At 38.4% G+C, this 19,531-nt stretch overlaps 1 protein-coding gene across 16 annotated transcripts in view; it reads right to left on the bottom strand.

The window, feature by feature from the left end:
- Nucleotides 1-18,873, bottom strand: part of LOC139984532 (uncharacterized) — a 46,499-nt gene extending 27,626 nt beyond the window's left edge. For all 16 annotated transcript variants that reach the window (XM_071998448.1, XM_071998450.1, XM_071998449.1 and 13 more), the window contains exons 1-8: nt 18,730-18,873; nt 12,640-13,120; nt 11,465-11,587; nt 6,766-6,931; nt 5,290-5,813; nt 2,853-3,045; nt 1,875-2,029; nt 743-900 (exon numbers count right to left, since the gene is read on the bottom strand). In XM_071998448.1, coding sequence (XP_071854549.1) covers nt 743-900; nt 1,875-2,029; nt 2,853-3,045; nt 5,290-5,813; nt 6,766-6,931; nt 11,465-11,587; nt 12,640-12,799 — 1,479 coding nt within the window. In that variant the 5' untranslated portion in view covers nt 12,800-13,120; nt 18,730-18,873. The remainder of the gene's footprint in view (nt 1-742; nt 901-1,874; nt 2,030-2,852; nt 3,046-5,289; nt 5,814-6,765; nt 6,932-11,464; nt 11,588-12,639; nt 13,121-18,729) is intronic.
- Between the last annotated feature and the right edge of the window lie 658 nt (nt 18,874-19,531).

Raw genomic sequence — 19,531 nt, 5'->3', positions numbered from 1 at the left:
AAAATCTTTATTGTGTAATGACATAGAAAAAGTGTTCAAATGAGGAATTTTCCCTGACTTTTCCAGACTAAACTTCAAAATTCAAGAACTCTCAAGACTTACAGAGGAGAATTTTCCTTGTCACTTTTTCCTGTATTATGGAACATTACAGCCTCACCTACAAACATCATTTATAGCCCCAAATGTGAAGCCAACAGCCTCATCTGTGAACATCATAGCATCAAATATGGACATCATAGCCTCACATGTCAATCAAACAGCCTCACCTGCAAACATCATAGCCTCACCAACAGACATCATAGCCTCAAATATGAATGAAACAGCCTCACCTGTGAACATCATAGCCTCACCTATAAACATCATCTATAGCCTCAAATGTGAATCCAACAGCCTCATCTGTAAACATCATAGCATCAAATATGGACATCATAGCCTCACATGTCAATCAAACAGCCTCACCTGTAAACATCACAGCCTCACCAACAGACATCATAGCCTCAAATATAAATGAAACAGCCTCACCTATAAACATCATAGCCTCAAAAGTCAATCTTGCAGCCTCATCTATGAACATCATAGCCTCACCTTAATAAAACATAATAGCCTCACTTGTTGCCACCATTGACTCAACTATAAATATCATAGTGATTAATTAGTGAATGACGACATTGACATGTCCAGAAGAAATTGTTAAATATTGTTATAATTAGGCAGCAATCAATGACGATGATGTTTAACTCACCATCTGCCAGACCAGGGTATAGTATGCAATCTCTGGGTGGAGGAGAGGATTACGACTCAGGTTGTAATTCCTGGAGTAGGTGATGTGATGTCCGACTCTATGCCACCCTAACCCTTTAGTACTGGCAAGATTTTCAGAATAGAAAAGTGGTCTCATTCCTGAGGGACAAGATAATGGGAGTGCTGGTCAAAACTGAAACTGAACAGGTCTTGTTATGTGCCACGGGTGCAATCAGGCAGTAGGTGTATCCATGCCTTTAAATGATCAACGGCAGTGTTATAGTACTCGTTACTCAACTCGATGAGAGGAACTCCGATTTAAAAGTACTCTTACTCATTATTCAGTACTTGGACTCAAGCTAGCAGTTATAAGCATTCATAAGGTTATATGTTAAGAAAAACAAGAGTACTCGAAAAGTTCTCGAATGGAAAACTATTTGTCTCCACTGCTGTACTCGGACACTGGTACTCGGATCCTTAACAGCAGTACTCGGAAACTGGTACTTAGTACTCCTGACCTAAAGTACTTGAATAAAAGCACTTGAACTCAGAGTCTCAACTGCTGTACTCAGAAACTGGTACTCTGATCCTAAACAGCAGTACTTGGAAACTGGTATTAAATCTCTGGACCTAAAGTACTATAATTGTATTGGTACTCGGATTCTCAACTGCAGTACTCAGACACTGGTACTCAGATCCATAAAAGCAGTACTCCGACACTGGTACTTAGTACTCCCGACCTAAAGTACTTGGATAAAAGTATTTGTACTCGGAGTCTCCACTGCTGTACTCGGACACTGGTACTCTGATCCTTAACAGCAGTACTCTGAAAATGGTACTTAGTACTCCTGACCTCAAGTACTTGAATAAAAGTATTTGTACTCAGAGTCTCAACTGCTGTACTCAGACACTGGTACTCGGACAATGGTACTCAGTACTCCTGACCTCAAGTACTTGAATAAAAGTATTTGACTACAACACTGATGAATGTAAAGAAGAGGATATTTGCAGCTGTACTGCACCATTATATCTACAATAGTGGTAATATAATTCAAGGAACACATCAATGCATGCCCCTGCCCCCCCCCCTCACCCACCCACCCTACTCTCCCATTTACATGACATTCACTTACCATGGTTGTAGAGACTATCCTTCTTGAGCAGATTAACAATATTAAATTTGTACGTGACTCCTGGCAACATCTTCTGAACTCTAAAGTAGAACCACTGAGTGTGTCGGTTGGTGTAGAGGTCCGTCTTCAATACCAGGTCATATTCAAACTGACCTCTGGATGGGAGAAAATGATCAAAGAGATGGACATGAGACCCCTTGGATACATCACTTTGGGGCAGGGAGGGGGGGTGGGGAGGCACCATGGCCGAATGATACCCACTGGGGGTATAATTACCACATGATTCCCCCCTTGACTGTGCCACTGGGAGCATTGGTGACCAAATCATACTCTCTTGGTTAAATACAGGTAAGGGCCCTGAATCCCATTCCGCCATGCCAGTGTGGAAAAGACGACTGAATTAATCACACTGAGGGCATGAAGACCAATTGATTGATACCCTTCTGAAGAAGCCTTGCAGGGGAAAAGTAAACAACTGAAATAGAACAACAGCAATCAGTACTTGAGGTTCACTACAGATTACTGCAAAGTTGTATGGCACATGCTGCAGCCCTGCACATAAACAGAGTCGTCAGTGAAAGTAACAGGGATGTGCCCACGCTGGGTGGCACTGGGCGGCCCCGCCCAGCACTAAAAATTTCTGCCCAGCACTGTCTTAAAAATCGTGAATCCCGCCCAGCACTATTTTCATCTAAAATCCCGACATTCCTTACAATATATTGAACATAAATTGAAATAAAAAATGTAAATTGTTAGCAAAACTAGTACTTGTGTATGTGCTTAAAAAGCTACAAAAGTGCCAGCATTTGGCATCTGAGCACCTTCAAAAATCGAAAAATTTCTCAAAGAGGAGGGGGACACCCCCTCCCCCTTAGACCCCTGCCCCAGGACAGCGATCAGTATCCCTGGCACTCAGGAAAATGCTGGGCACATCCCTGCATTAATCCTTCATCGTTAACGATAACAGAGGGCACTTACACTCTCCTTGCTTGGCGTAGGTTCCCCGATTCGAAACGAGACTCAAAGACGATACTTTGGCTACATCCGTCGGGTGTGGTGTGCGGCACTGTTCCCTTTGACAGGCGCTCAGAGGCAAATACTACCTGTGTACCCTCCCAGGGCCTAAACCACTTTGTTTTCTGATTCTCAACTGTTCTTGTTTCCTGAGGCACTACAAAAAAATAAAAAAAAACAAAAATAAATTGGGAATGAATGTTTTAAAGGGAAAGAAGAAATGAAAAAAGTTTCTAAAGGATTTGGATTTTGCACTGGTTTTTAGTGAAGTTTCCTTCATGCAGCTCAGGAGGAGAATAAATTTCGAGCAGGTCTGAAAGTGAAAAGGAGTGGTGATAGATGAAACATAGAACGTGACAGACTTGAAATAAAGAATTATTCATATAGACAGGTCTCTCAACTAAGACATAATCAGCCAATAACTGTGCAATAGCTTGCAATCTTACAGTATATTATAAGCAATGTACAGGGTTAATTTTAAATGGTAGTACGAGCATCTGAGATGACCAAATTATCTGCTCAGACGACCAAAATCGGCTTTGGAGGTTGTCCAACGGCAAACTATTTTTTTTCCCCCATCAAATTGTAAGTCTGTAATTAAATACCACCAAATAGGTAAACTGATAGATTGGTACACCCTGCATCACTTTGGAGATTTACAACAATATGTAGCTAAGTCTATAGGTGAGATCCACCCAAACTCCTAGGAGAGTTTTACTAGCCCAAAGCTGGTGTTCATTTCATCAATTCTAAACATTTCTCCTACAGTGTACATATTGATCATTCTTTGTCATTATTTTGCTGTATTTCTTCGGACAACCAAATTTGCTTTCTGGACAAGCCCTAAGGTAAGACCTGGTTGTCCAAGAGACAACCAGAAAAGATCCTTAAAAGTTAGCCTTGCTATGGTATAGCAACCAGATACAATCTGTTGCATAGTAGGGTAACTTCAATACTGCAAACTTCATTAAATCTGTCTACATAAATATGTTCGCTCTCCATACGCCTGTTGTTGCACAGTTCTGTCGATGTCAGCTTGCCAGTTTTAACACGTTCTAACCTCTTGTTTTAACCACATAGTTTCAAACACAACACTAAGATCATGGAGCTCTGTTTGGCTACCTTTTAGTTTCATGATTTTCATTTAAAATGTTGCAGATTTTTATACAGAACATTAAATACTGACGGTCTGAATTTTCCTGCATGAGCGATCGTGAAATTGAGTAGTTCACAACAGTTTAAATCATATGTACAGACTAAGGAAGGTTTCAGGACGTATTCCTGCTGAGTTCTAGAGGAAGCCATTATTTTGTTACTTTAAAAGGCAAACACAGATATATATCAGTAGGGCAAAATGGATCCTTAAAGGAAAAGCCCTGGACACAACCCTTTATATCTCGGGGTGGGTGGTGGGAGGGAGGGGTGGAGCAATATTCAGCGAATTAATTATTTAATTCTGTACTTTGAGCTAAAAAGGGATTGTAGCATATTGTTTTAGTAACATAAATAACACTTAAATTGTCACTCCATCCAGTGGGCTGGCCCATCATTAAGGCAAGTACACCACCATATCCACCATCCAGCTGGCTCCTTCCTATTTCTACATAGACAAAGGTGAACGTTCATCTCTTTAATTCACGAACAGCAAACTTGTCATAAAAGGAGTCCGTAATTAGTCCAGAGTTTTTAAGTCCCATATCTGCATGTATTTGCACTAAGTTTACTAAAAGGACTAGTCAACATGAATGTTTATAGCTAGCTTGTGTCCTTGCTGGATGACAATGATCACCAAATCACTTTTATCATCTCTTTCAGCGTTGAAAGTTTACAACGTTATTGGGTTGCTGCTTGCAGGTTGACATAGCATTTAAGCTCTCAACAGCTTTATTGGTGAGCAAACTGGACTGTCCATGCAGCTAATTGCAATAGCATTGTCGGTCCTATTAAGCTCATTAAACATCTTTTAGAGTTGAAACAAACCCAACTTAATCAAATGAATAAGGTAAAAGTTAACTCGACCAACTTATAAACTCCTCCCTGGTGATCAAGTGTTTGGTCAATAGAGTAAATTGAATGAACAATATTTACCCATTTGGCTTTCCATCTCATTATTAGCACACCATGTCAGTTACAGTACTACGACAAACAACGTTGACAGATTCTACGAGATTCTCTCGGTCAGCGTAAACGCACATCGGTGCATGTGGCGGGCACTAATTAGTAAGTGTTAGAGTAGAGCCTGTGTACGGTTGTAAAGATTCATTGATTGATAGAAAAGTGGGCAGCAACTTTGTTAGAAACAGCACCTGTTGCAGTATTAAATAATCATATCGTTTACCGGTCTAGTCAGTCGAGTAGAATCTCGCAAATTTTCACGCTCGAATTGTACTCGTCTACTCACCATCGGAAGACAGAAGTTCCTTTCCTTCGGGCACCCCCAAAACATGTTCCTGTTTTGGATACAGAGGTCCACATTCCGGCGGCCAAAACGGTCCATCGGCCGTTAAGATGACACCATTCTTATCCATAAATTTCCCATTTCCAATTTTTTTCAATTTCAGTTTCCCTCTCTTGAGAGCCTCTTTGAACCCCTCCCGGGTGTATCGATGGTACGCCTTCCTTTTGATGTCGGCGATGACTTGGTCCCTATCGTCTTCCTTGTCGTTGCCTTCACCGACGGTACCTTCCAGGAGACTTTGCAGTGTCGGGCTGGCAGTGGCAACCGTGTCTGCTAATCTGCTAGGTTTGCCGTACTTCCCCATAGGGTACGAGCCTGCGCTGCCCTGTTTATCTGCATCGCTGCACAATCCTGCACCCTGCATGTCATAATACTGTGCGGAGGAAGGCATGTCGTTCCATGGGTAACGTAATCGTAACGAGGGCAAGTTCTGGGCGTAGTTACCGCATTCTGTCGATGTGAGATACCTAATGAGTGGAAAATTTTAACAGAACAAGTTGATTTATTCTGTAACACCATGATAGAGGTTGCATGTAACACAGTTTACTATGTACACTTGTTATCCTTAAAAGGATGGCTTAATAGGCAGTCTTAAGTAAGTAAGTAGGCAGACTTATAGTATTTACATGTTATATAGTCCAAGAAGACAGAAGCATTTGAGTGTTAGGGATGTTATTTACCATGATCTCTACAAGTAGCATTCTGTCTGTGACCTTTCAGTACAGGTATTTTAATTGTGAAACAAGCAGTTGTTTTGTTGTTTTATCCACCATTGTAGACCTACCTATTCACCTAAGTTGTTTTGATTTAAATCAGCAACAGAAACCCTAGTGCAGCTTGAATTGTTGTTTTAGTATAACAATGCTACTTCGGAGAGCATCTCTACAAGCAGCATGCCTGTCTGTGACCCATGTATCTAGTAATTTTAATTAATAATAATTGATGCCAATGATATGTCACCACACAATATTCCAACACTGTTGTTTATCAACCACTGTAGACCTACCTAATTCTATTTTGAAAAAAACGTTAAAAAAAATATTCCATTAACATTTTGTTATTTAATAAAGTATGTTTTCATATGTCCCTGTTGCCCCAGGTAACAGGTTCTCCACATCTATGCATTTTGAATGAATATTTACACTATTGCGATATTTACACCAAGTGTGTAATGTGTACGATATATTTGTGCTATGGAGACCTGTACATGTATATCATAGTACAGGTCATTATGCCATGGCAGTTTGAGAGAACATGTCGCGACTGAAAACAACAATAATAATTTAACTTACCAACATTCTGCATTCAAAATATCATCTATCAATCTGGCACAGGGTGTGTTACATGAGAATTCTGCTGTGTTGAGGTACAACACAGGGTCATTTATCTGTTTCGTTTATAGATGACGTTCAAACTTACTTTTGCTGATCTTGGAACTCCTTCTCCATTTGCATCTTTCTTAGTTTCGCTCTGTGCTTGTTACGACGCATCCTCTCCAGAGGGGGCGTCTCCAGGGCATCCCGCACCCGCCTCTCAATCTCTCTCTCGATGCTTTTTTGAATTTCTTCTTTCCACAGTCCAGGTTCTACAATTTAATTATAATAATCATAAATTCACATAATTTATAAAGCACCAATATCCAGAAGAAAACCCAATGCTCATTGGCGATTGTGCTCAGGGATGTTCCATAGAAAATAAGTATGTCTTGAGTCTGTTCTTGAAAAATATTAATGTTTGGTGCTGACTTGATGGGCTATGGGACTTGGTTTCCATAGAGAAGGAGTGGCATTTTTTTTATTTGGTGAAAGATCTAGTTGCTGAGAGAAGGAATGGACTGAATTACAGAACAAATCCTCAAGGCTCATCACCATTATACATTATTTCAAAATCTTAGTTTCTATTACTTTATAAACAAGAAATTAAAAGGGAAGGAAAATACATTTTAGCAAAAATTAAAGAAAAAAAAAAAAGTACACAAAACCGGTTTTTGTAAATGTATGGAAGAATTGAGATTTGAAACAATTCAAGCAGAAGTGCATATATAATTAAAAACCATTTCCTTGATGGGCTAATTCTGCTTATACTGTACTGTAACTGGATACGTAAGCATATCTGGGAACCTGATGTATTACAGTACTTACCTGTCCCATTACAAGGTTCATCAGCAACATCAATGTCTTCAATTTTATTATCCCTCCTTTGCAGAATGTTTTTAACAAACACAAAAGACGAATAAAATGCCATCTTCTTTTGCTCAGAAACACACTAAACACACTAAACCAGAGAACAGGAAACTTTTCCTTCCACAAATTTCCATCAAAGCTTGTAGAACATCACTTAATTTAGAATGAAGCACTCACAGTAGAATAAAAATTGGATCATGAAAATGAGAGAACAGGCTTTTAAGCTTGCTGAAAGTTTGTCAAATGTCTAAAAACAATTTTGTTAAACCGAAAATAGATGCAGACATTAAATTAAAACCGTTGGGTCTTTGCTGGTCTGAACGGACTGATGTGTCCGAAAAGTAGAATGGCACAGTGTTAGTATCAAATACTTTACAGCAAACAGAGACCTATTCACACCACACAGAGAGGGTGCTTTAAACACAGCAGGGAGACAAATCAGTTCTAAAGTAAACAGAAGCGGGCATCTCTGTCAATGTTTATCTTAGTGCTTAATGTGAGCTATCAAATACATTCTGCTGTATCAAACTGTCCATGTAAATAAGTGGAGATTAGAACATTTATTATAAAATGTAACATGTTGTTTGATTATGTTGAGAGTGAAAACACCAGAGAAGTGATGGATTAGTTTGGCATTGGAAGCCATACATTGGCTCATGAATATATGATACATTGCACCAACAGTGGCGTTCTTTAAGCCACCCCCCCAACCCCCTTTATTTTTTCTTAATCTCACTTTGGTAAATTGTGCATTTTGGTAAGTGGATAATAAAACCTATTAAGAATACTTCTTTTACTTTTCTTCAAGTTTTCCCTCAAATAATGACAAACAATAAAGACAGAATGCTATTTTTACATCTTATATACATGTGATCAATGCTACTATGAATTATGAAATGGACAAGAGCAAAGAACTAAAAAGGGATTCTGACCAGTGACCTCTGGGTTACATGCCCAGCCCTCTACCAACTAAGTTATCCACCCCTTAGCTGGTGGATATATATACAGTTATATAGGGATTAGTTAGCTCTACTAAGTTATCCACCCCTTAGTTGGTGGATACACATGGTTATATAGGGATTAGTTAGCTCTATAACTAAGCTATCTACCCCTTAATTGGTGGATATATATGGTTACATAGGGAATAAATAGCTCTAATAACTTAGCTATCCACCCCTTAGTTGGTGGATATATGGTTAAATAGGGATTAGGTAGCTCTACTAACTAAGTTTTCCACCCCTTAGTTGGTGGATATATATGGTTATAAAGGGATTAGTTAGCTCTACTAACTAAGCTATCCACCCCTTAGTTGGTGGATATATTTGGTTATATAGGGATTAGTTAGCTCTACTTACTAAGCTATCCACCCCTTAGTTGGTGGATATATATAGGTATATGGGGATTTGTTAGCTCTACTAACTAATCTATCCACCCCTTAGTTGGTGGATAAATAGCCATTTCTTTCCTCTTTTCCATTGTTTATAATACCCCAGTCAGTCTTCTGTTGTTCAATTACTTGTATAAATATGAGAATAAAATGTCTGAGCAACTAATTATACAGAATTGAAAGGACACTGGTCAGTATTTAAGTACTTTTTTAATTTAACTGTTTTTATTAACAGCCCATGATTATCCACTACATGATAAACCCATTACGACTCTCCTATCTACAATTTGTGACAAACTTAATTTCTCAACAACACTTTAAATTAAAATTTATGAAATATTTTTTTCTAATTAAAAAGTCAATTAATGTACAGTAAACTACACTAAGATTGGTCTTAAAAGATTGGAGCAGGTATTGCTGTATCCATTGGTGAGATGGTACTAGGCAGAATCAAAGTGCATTAGTTGGGTCCTGCAAATATTGTTCAAAAGGGATTAGTCCACTGAGGGGAAACCCCAGATTTCACAGTTTCAAGATAAGATAATAAGATTAAGGGTTTTACAAGGCTTTATGAAGGGGTATATGGTTCAGGGAGAGAAATGAAAATTCTCCCTGTTTGGTAGTGGACCAGGTTTGCTTGAAGTCAGTGGTTGAATTACACAGATGTAGCAAGGCTTCTGTACTAAATACATTCATACGTTTCAACAGAACAGATTTATCTATATAGAGGACAACCTTGGAGAATAGAGAATGGTTTGAAACATGGTAGACATTCTCCTCAACACAAATGAAATATATGTATGCCTGTAGTCTGTGGGGAACTGTAAAGATGCAAGCAATATATCTACATGTGCAAATGTAAGGCTGGCCTTCATGTTACCTAGGGGCTACCTATTCCACACATTAACGGAACACAGTGTAGATGGGAGCTGTGTAGCAGGACCTGTGCATGTGTGTGAATGAGTTTACTTCCAAACATAATTGTGCTTGTTCAAATAATTATACAAGAGACATCACACCCCAGCCCATCTATCCCCCCCCCCCACTTGCTTTCAGAGAGGTGCCAAAACATCAGTTGATAGACAAAATTAAATACATCTTATTTTGGCCCACAGATAATCATCAGAGGTGTGTAACTTGTCCTTTCATGAATTCTTCAGTGCTAATTTTCATGCATTTTTTCCTGGTTGTTGTTTGTTTCTCTGACATTTGACCTTTTTGGGGTATTTAGCTGCAATGCTATCTGCATTTTGATACAAGCAACGAGTTGTCCGAGGGACGACCTCTTAAGCTGACTTTGGTCGTCCGAAGCAGAAATGTGTTCGCCTTGGACGACCATTAAAACTTTGCCTCATGATATCTGCAAATGTTTGGCCTTCAAAAGATTTACTGTCCCTTATTATGGGTAAGAACACCACCGAAACACTGCTTGAGTTATAAATAACATGATCAATAATTGTCTATATGTACATCTTCTTTATTTTGTTGGAAATTACTAAAGGAAGCTGATTTTGGTCATTCAAAAAGAAATTTGATCTTCTCGGGACTACAGGACGACCGTTAAATATCTGCCGATATTTATCTGCAAGTGTTTGGCCTTCAGAAGATTAACTGTCCTTTGTGGTTGAATTCTATAATTATGCAACATTTGGCTAAAAACACGGCTGTAGCGATACTTGAGTTATGATGATCAATAATTGTCTTTTGTCTTGATTTTGTTTGAATTTAAGCAGAGAAGCACTTTAAGGAGTCCTGACACAGTGTGGTCGTGAATTCCATGACAAACACTTCGAGTGAGCATATGGGGGATTTAATGTGTTCATTGCACCCTTTCCATCCATTAAAGAAACAATAGTTTTGTTGCTTGACTCACACACTGCTGCTCATAACATGTGACTGTGATATAAATGACCTGTTATTGTTACAGACTTTAATTAATGAGACTGCTGACGGGTCCAAATTAAAAGTGGGCAAGAAGTAACACAGGAGATGGTGATAATTTATTCTCTTCTAAATTATGCATAGGGCAAACTGCATTTAAAAGGGAATAAAACCGTATGTTTTCTGGAAATTCCTGCACATACTGGAATGGTTAAAGGGATAAATATATGTGCCACAAAGTCTTGAAAATGTTGAAAACTGCCCTTATGTATTTATATCAATATATATTATCTTGCCAGTCAAATCCTATGTAGGCATTTCTGATGAAAAATTTAATTTTTACAAAAAAGGTTTCACACCATATTTATTTAAAAAGCTTCAACTTCAGCAGAGTAGTAATTAATCCTTGGGGTAAATTGAAATTACCATAATGTGATATATTTGCTAATTACTATTTATATTGTGTAAAAGTAAGTTGGCCTGATGTTTCCATCCTAGCAGGATCTTCTTCAAAGGCTAAATGACAAGTAACAGTAACAGAGGGGACAAAAACATGCACAGAATACAGACAGGTTAATGAGCATGATGAACACAAAGAGATAGATGTAAGGGGATTAGTGTACTATTAATATTACAGGAAACTAAAACACATTTTGCACAATTGTACCTTTTCCCTTCATAAGGATTTCCCTCTTCTTCAGAGCCAGTTGTTGTATTTCATCTTGCATGGATATCTCTGATCTCTTTCTGGAATTCCTCTCATCTTCCTTCTTTAGGTTTTCACCAATTTCTTTCAAAACAGAAGTGAGCATCAATTACATTAAATCACGAAAAAGAGTACTAACTGGTGCTGGTGTTAACGCTATGGAAGCTTTTCAAGTTTCAGAGCAAGAATAAGGAGGGAGGAGGGGGGTAGACTAAACTCACGAAATTTGGAACAACAAGCAGGGTTTGAATGACGATGAAGTAGTAAGCCATATAAACACACCTGTTAATTTACCATTGAAACAGAGCAACCTTTTAAAGACACTTGTAAGTGAAAAAATACATGTGCTGTAACTATTTATTTGACATATTCTGCTCCATACATACTGTATAGACTACTCCATACACATATAGTATATTTCATACACACATATATATTTCATACCCACATATAGTCTAAATTATACACATAGTCTACTTCATACACACAAACCTCATACACATAGCCTACTTCATACACATATATAGTCTAATTCATACACATATAGTCTATTTAATCAACACATAGTCTACTTCATACACATAAAGTCTACTTCATAAACATATGGTCTACTTCATACACATATGGTCTACTTCATGTATAACACACATATAGTCTACTTCATACACGTCTACTTTATAAACACATTTAGTCTATTTCATACACACAGTTTACTTCATACACATTTAAACTTACTTCATACAGTCTACTTCATACACCTATGGTTTACTTCATACACGTACTGTACAATATACTTCCTACCATCAAAGTTACCATACAGTATACACCTTACCTTAAACTTACTGTGACCTTACTCATTTTACTTCACAATGTACACCATAAAGCATATATAAATTTGATAGGAGTTTGAAATGTTCAAAACGATTATAGCTGTCCACAGTTACAGATCAATTTACAAAAAGAAATCACTAAATCACAATATATTCAATATGAGTGTCAATGGGACACTACCACTTAAAATAAAGCTCAGGGATAATGGTCACCAATTTATTTATATGCCCAGCCAAGGTAATTAATACCACAAAGTTTTGGTGGAAGTGGTTTTTGGCAGTGTTGTGGACTATTTTTCTACCTACCAAATTTGCGATCCCTTTCCTTGCCTTTGGGAGCCCCCTCGGTGCTGAGTGCCACAGACGATGAGTCCTCACTATTCGACACCACCGGTGAATTTGATCTTCTCTTTCTCTGCTCTTCTCCCCTCCCAAACTCTTCTGTTTCATCTTTTATCACCTCCATTGCATGTCAAATTATGTGTGGTAATTATACACTTGATTCAAGCAAACCATTGCCATGGTTTCACAAGCAACTACCTTCAACAGTGTACAGGAATGTTTTAACCTGTCATATGCTTCAAGACTGTAATTTGTAACCTCCAGTGTGTAAATGCCATCAGCTAATATTGTTTTTCCATTCTCACGTTGAATCCATCTTCATGTTTTGCCAAGAAGATGAAAAACCATTGTTCTATTCTGGCCATGCATGGTGTACTTTGGACTTTGTACAGCATATGCATTAATGCATCCAGATCATACTCAGCTCTGTCTATTCTTCATCACTCTGAAAGAGAAAGGAAAAATATTATTAATATTAAAAACTCGGCTTTTGTAATTGAAAGCAATATTCCATATTAAAAGTAGTACTTACAAGAAATATTGAGCACAATGACCCTACTGTACATAATCACAATTGTGCAGTAACATAGCAGTATGGACCCACAACAAATTAAACATACTCTTCATCAAACATTTATAATTTACTTTCCAAAATCTTTCAGTTATATTGTGGTACAGTATATGATCCCATATCACACATGTTATATGATCTCTCGTACAACCAGGTACGTCTTACGTTTTAGTTGTCCAGAAAGCATACATGTTGCAAGGAACAAAGAATGAGTGAATGACCAATATGTACATTGTAGAGGAGAGATGTGTGAGTTTGGTGAAAAAAAAACCCAGCTTTGGGCCAGATAGAGGAGGCCCGATTGGGAGGATCACAGGCCTACTGTACCTATATTTTTTTCATTTCGTAAGCTCAAAATTCTGATGGTGATACCAATTTATCATTTTACCTAATTGTGGGTATTTACCTCTAGAAACAATACAGTCTGAATTTAAATGTAAATAACCAGTCATCTGCATGGCAAGCACCAGAGCTGAGTTTTCGTTGTCCAAACAGACATTTGGCTGTCTCGGATGACCGGAATACCATTAAAATTTTGCCCCGCATTTCATTTTTCAGTAAATTCTTAATTCAACAATAAATAATAGATGTGTCCGCCGGTAAGCTGGAGGTTCACATATTATCGAAAGAACAATCATTTCTGTGGCATTGATAGTAATTCAAATCAAACAATTCAACAATGCCAGTGCTGGATATATGTATTTAAATGATTAACAATACACCTATTATTGTTTTTACAATCTGTGCTTCATACAGATAATCCGATCAGGAACACCAGCTTTCATCTTTCTCAACTGTTTTTTATTTTACTGGATTGCAACATCACTGACAAACAATAACCACCTCTTTACTTTAAGCACTGCCTTAGGCGGATAATACTTTGGCAAGTCAAGTAAATGCTCTATTATCGACAAAAATCCAGTAGAAGCATCACTTGTAAGGTTTATTGATTGCTAGTGAGGCAACAAAACATCTACATTGATTTGCATTGAATTCTGGTTGTGTAAGGAGAACTTTACTCTAAAGAACTAACTGTAGAGTAGGTCAGCTTCTTGAGCTAAATTTGTAGAAAGCTCAGATCTTGTATGTTAGTAGTGTTAAGGGCTTCTGTTTTGACCAGATTGAAAGTAAGGATTTTAACGAGATCAATATCAAGCAACATTAAGAATGTACAGTAGGAGATTGGAAAGATATGAATGAAGACATTGCATAAAGTCAGTATTGTGTTTATATGTGATAGTACAAAATATAAAGCTGTACAGTATATATTGAGTTTGAAGGAGACTGATATGTTGAACTCAGTATATCTTGTATTTATATAATGTGATAGTAATATTTAATAGACATCTGATAAATTGGATTACATGCCCATCACAGTGATGACTATTTCAGCTAGTAGGGCCTGCCCTAAACCAGTGGCGGCGGAACCGAGGGGGGCTTGGGGGGCTCAGCCCCCCAATAAAAAAGTTGAGGGGGCAAATGCATGATAAGCCCCCCCAATATCTACCAAGGCTCCGAAACGTGCATCTGCCCATTTTTCAATGCAGTATACTTGTCGATCTGTCCGATGCACACGTATACTATACAGGTGTAATAATTTTAGTAAATGCTGGGGGACCCTCGGCCCGTCCCCTGGCTGTAGACCACATTGTCACCCCAACCGCTTCTTCACGCCCCGTGAAAAGTGGAAGCAGTGAGTGTGAGTACCGGTAAGCTCAACACAACTTCGTCTTAGGCCAATGACTTGCCTCATTTCAGCCAGTTCTCCAACATCCCCTTACTCAGTAGCGAAGCGTCCATACAGTCAGGGGCGGATGCCACCCCCCCCCCCTGACGGACTCAAATAGACTGCTGGCGCCCTTTTCAGCTTTTCACTACGTTTTACTTATTCGCGATTATTGACTATTTTATTGCGCTCTCATCTATCTATTGACATTTGTCATATTCTGTTGGTGTAATTTTCCGACAAAATGGCGACGACACCTATTTATTCTCCGTTTATCTGCAAATTAGCAAGGCCCGGAGAGGGTCATTTCCTGCAATCTAGGGAGTATCTATCTCAAAAAATTTCTGTACGCTCCGCGCCAACCTGTGGTGGCACTCCGCTTAGATAGTGTCGAAAGTGCCCCTACAGACCATTCTTGCCCCCCCCGACCAATACCCCTAGCTCCGCCACTGCCCTTACAACAATCAAAAAACGTCTTTGCGAGTACACTACAAGTAATAGCTACTCTCTTAAACCACCATCGGATATACAAATTACAATGTTTTTACAGACTTTTACGAGCAATCTGAGAAATTGCAGGCTTGAGACCCATATTTTAGGGCTAGGTATTTGAAGCATAAAACACTCGGGAAGTGCCGTTTCCGGTCATCTGGGGGTTTAAAAAACCCAAAATTTTCTTGTACGCTCCGCGCCAACCGATGGTGGCGCTCCGCTTAGATAGTCTCCACACATTAGCCCCCCCAATAATTTTTACGTTCCGCCGCACCTGCCCTAAACCAAATATACTGAAGCACTGGGAATGAATCATTCACATAGTTTCAGGTCTCAAAAGAATTTGCAGCCGATCACTTTTTAGATTTTGCAGTCACATCATTGGAAGATGTTTTACATAACTAAATACCTCCAAACAGTTAAATGATGCACATCAATTGTATCACCCCCAAACTACATTCTATTCACCAAACCTACGCATCTCTCCTACGGTATCCATATTGCTGTTGTTCTATTCACCAAACCTACACATCTCTCCTACGGTTTTCATATTGGTCTTAGTATTTTTGCTGCATTTTTTTGGAAAACCAAATTCGCTGTCCAGACAACCATACTTGAAGCCTTCAGTATGGTGGTGTTTGTAACTAAGCGTGTCCCCTAACTTTGTGCACTGCTGTGTTAAATACATGTATGTAGATGCACAGGTAAACACTGTAGTTGCTGTGTTTTACATATCCTGCAGTGTAAAATTCCGCGATTGTACTTCCAAACCTCATTCGAAACTAGGTCAGATTACCGGCATTAGACGTTTCTTTTTGCGCGAGTCTTCACACCCTTTAAAGCAGCATTTTGCTTCCTTTTCTATGATATTTCTCAACCTCACTGACTCCACTATGCCATAACGACATACATAACTAGCTTATCTATTTAAATCTTACTTCAAATGGTGGCATAAAAGTCGAAAAATTTGCAACTTTCAACTTTGTATTTTTCCAAGATATTTTCCGTTGGGATCTCAATAAACCTCGCCCATAATATCAATATTTAAACACTACAAACATAATTGACCAATTCGTAATACAACACCAAGCTTGATTTGTGTACAGTCTATATGGCAGTTGTACCAAGGAGTTCCATCACAACTCCCTGGTTGTACCAACGCAAAGTCTTGAATCTATTTTTAGCAACGGCTCATAACTAAACCTGCATCTCTGATTGGTTAAATTCAAACTAGTGGGTTTGGGGGAACTGTATGCGAATAATTTTAAATGTGGAATTTTGTCATGGACACCTTTCTCATTATCTGCAAATATCCTTAATTACTCGCAAATTAACGATGTTGGTAGCGAAAAACTTGGCCGATATCTTAGTTTGCTGTTTTGTGATTAATATATGTAAAAAACTTGATGGACATGTCAAAAAAGTAGAAAACGGCGACCAAATGCAAAATGCTGCTTTAAAGATTGACAAAGGGCCTGCGACAATTGTCCATGGGGATTGAGTGACCTAATCTGGGATGGCGAGAGTTCATGCTGGAGGGACACAAACTTCAAGGGGCTCTGGGACATGTATTGATATTGATTTGACGGAATTAACCAAAAGGTTACCTCACAGTTTACCCAGCTATCAGTATCTGTAAGAAATATTTTGGTATTTGAATTTTTTTAAGACTGTAGTGCAAATTTGACTTCTTTCAATACTTGTGCAAGAAAAGGATTCTTTTTCATTATAAAGTGAAGACAATTTTTCATTAAAAATGTTCAACAAAGGAACACTATTTGTAAACATCAAAAGGGTAAGTAATATTTACTTACAAAATGAAATACAAAAAACGTTTTGATAACAACAAAAGAGTACTGTACTTGTAAGATGTAGTTTAGATGATGGTGCACCCTTAAGGTTTTCACAAAACTGAAAGAGCATGAGCCCACAGGCTTTACTTCTCTGGACCTAATGTTAGGCCTATCCATTTCTCGTTCTCAACATCCCCAGACGTGTCCTTAATTTCATTGTGTCAAGTGCTACTGAGTGTTAGGCCTACTAGTGCTGATAGTTGACTCTTTCTTTTGTAGTCAAATAATCACATAGCTCTTCTCGCGATTGCTGCAATTAATCGGTTACAGTAATGACATCATCACTGTCATTCTTACAGTGCAGATATATAGTCTGTATTTGTTCTTTTGTGGCTTAACGTGTGGTGTCTAAATCATGTTAAAACATCTACCAAAGAAAAACTGTAAACAACGTTTCTTTAAATCCTTCATAGTACTTTAAAATTTTTTGAATGAATCTACGTGGCTACTACAACTTCTTACACTAATCAAAGCAAACGTGCAAACAATGAATAGGTGTAACACCTTGTAACAGTGTTATGATTAGTATGCAAGAGTTTTCTGTAGTTCAAGGACATTCAACCTTCTAGGCTAGGCATTTAGCCTAGCACGATAGCAGGCATATATTTTGCAATTTGAAATTAACTACACTGCAATTGACACACTCGATCAGGCATCCGATAAATGAGAACCAGTCCAGTAATGAAGTAATTGTAAACATGTTTGAAGAAATGACAAATACTTTGGCAATCATAAAAGATTAATAACTTAGGAATTTGCGATTATGCGCAATGATCAAACATTGCTAGGACTGAATGTTGCACTGCAGAACAAGCGTATTACTGACAAGTAAACCCATGAATCTAACCGGAGCAGGTGCTTGCCAATTATTAACACAGCACAGTGCTAGTGTAGCATTGTGAGAACCTGTAATTTTGCAACATTTGCTGACGAACTGCTTTATTGTTTGTTTTGATAGGTTAGGCTATTTCCAAAGCCGTTTAGTTGTGGCGTTTGCTTGAAAGTTGTAGTCGGGTAATCACAACTTACTGCAGTTTTCGAGCACGATTAATAGAACTACCAAAGTGTAATGGCGACTACCGGCAATTAATCGATTACGACTATCATCACTAAGGCCTACTACTACTATACTATAGTACTTGATAGCCCTCGACTTGGGCTAACTTGGTCTAGCTTATAGTTCTAGCATAGGTCTTACAAACAGGTAGGTCTAAGGACTAACTTTGAGCATTCCTAACGTATGCCACGCCGTATCTGTAAAGCCTAATGTCAAGTAATTTGCCCCCAGGCTCAAATACATTGTAGTATATGTTGGTAACACCAATGTGCCTAACCGGGTCCTAACCTGCTTGGATCGGGTTATAGACCTAAGATAGTAAGAAGTAAGAGAAACTTAAACAACAAAGTATTACCTTGATATAACTTTACCACATATTTTTATTGACTGAGCTGCCCGAAATCTTCGAATCACAATCCAGAGATACATTTATGAAATCGATCGTCAATGTAGTACTTCTGTAGAGTAATCCAATTCTGTAGAGTAGCCATGAATTACATTAGGCTATGCACCGACTACTACTCGAGTTCATTACACTTCGTTTGAAAGTGCTTGATTTGTGGCCAGAATACCGAAAGACAAAGATCTTAATATATATTTTTTCTGTAAATTAAGTTAAAAATGGAAACTTATTAGATTTTGAATATTAAATACTACTTGGTAAAGTATTATTAAAAGTCTTTTGTACTTTGAATTAATTAAAATTGGAAGAGTTTGTGGTAATAGCTCATATTTGTTCTCACCTAGGTGCGAAGAAGTACGTAACAATAGCAACAGTATAAACGATCGATAGACACGGGTGAAGTACTGTGTGATCTCCTCGCTATACCAATGCACTTAGTTTATTTAGCTCTCTGCTTTCGGCATCCACGGGCCACACTTCTAATCGCACACCTTGCCTCCAACTTTGGATAGAGTTCCTGTAAATTGATTCTAACCTGGGGCAGAGCTGGCTTGAAATCATGTAATGAGGATGACCTTGCATGATATTCCTAACATGGGTTGTAGCTTCGGATGGGAAAGGAGGGGCCGGGTTGGGGGGGGGGAGGGGCAGTGGCGGAGAAACAGGGGGGTTTTAACCCCCCACTTTTTGAAGAGGGGGGGTTGGCCCACACAATCAACCCCCTAGTTTTTGCCAGTAATGTTCTGTTATAGCC

Source organism: Apostichopus japonicus, chromosome 17 (assembly GCF_037975245.1).
Source record: "Apostichopus japonicus isolate 1M-3 chromosome 17, ASM3797524v1, whole genome shotgun sequence".
Taxonomy (NCBI): Eukaryota; Metazoa; Echinodermata; class Holothuroidea; order Aspidochirotida; family Stichopodidae; genus Apostichopus; species Apostichopus japonicus.
The sequence above is the reverse complement of the archived record's forward strand: the minus strand, read 5'-3'. Positions and strand labels throughout refer to the sequence as shown.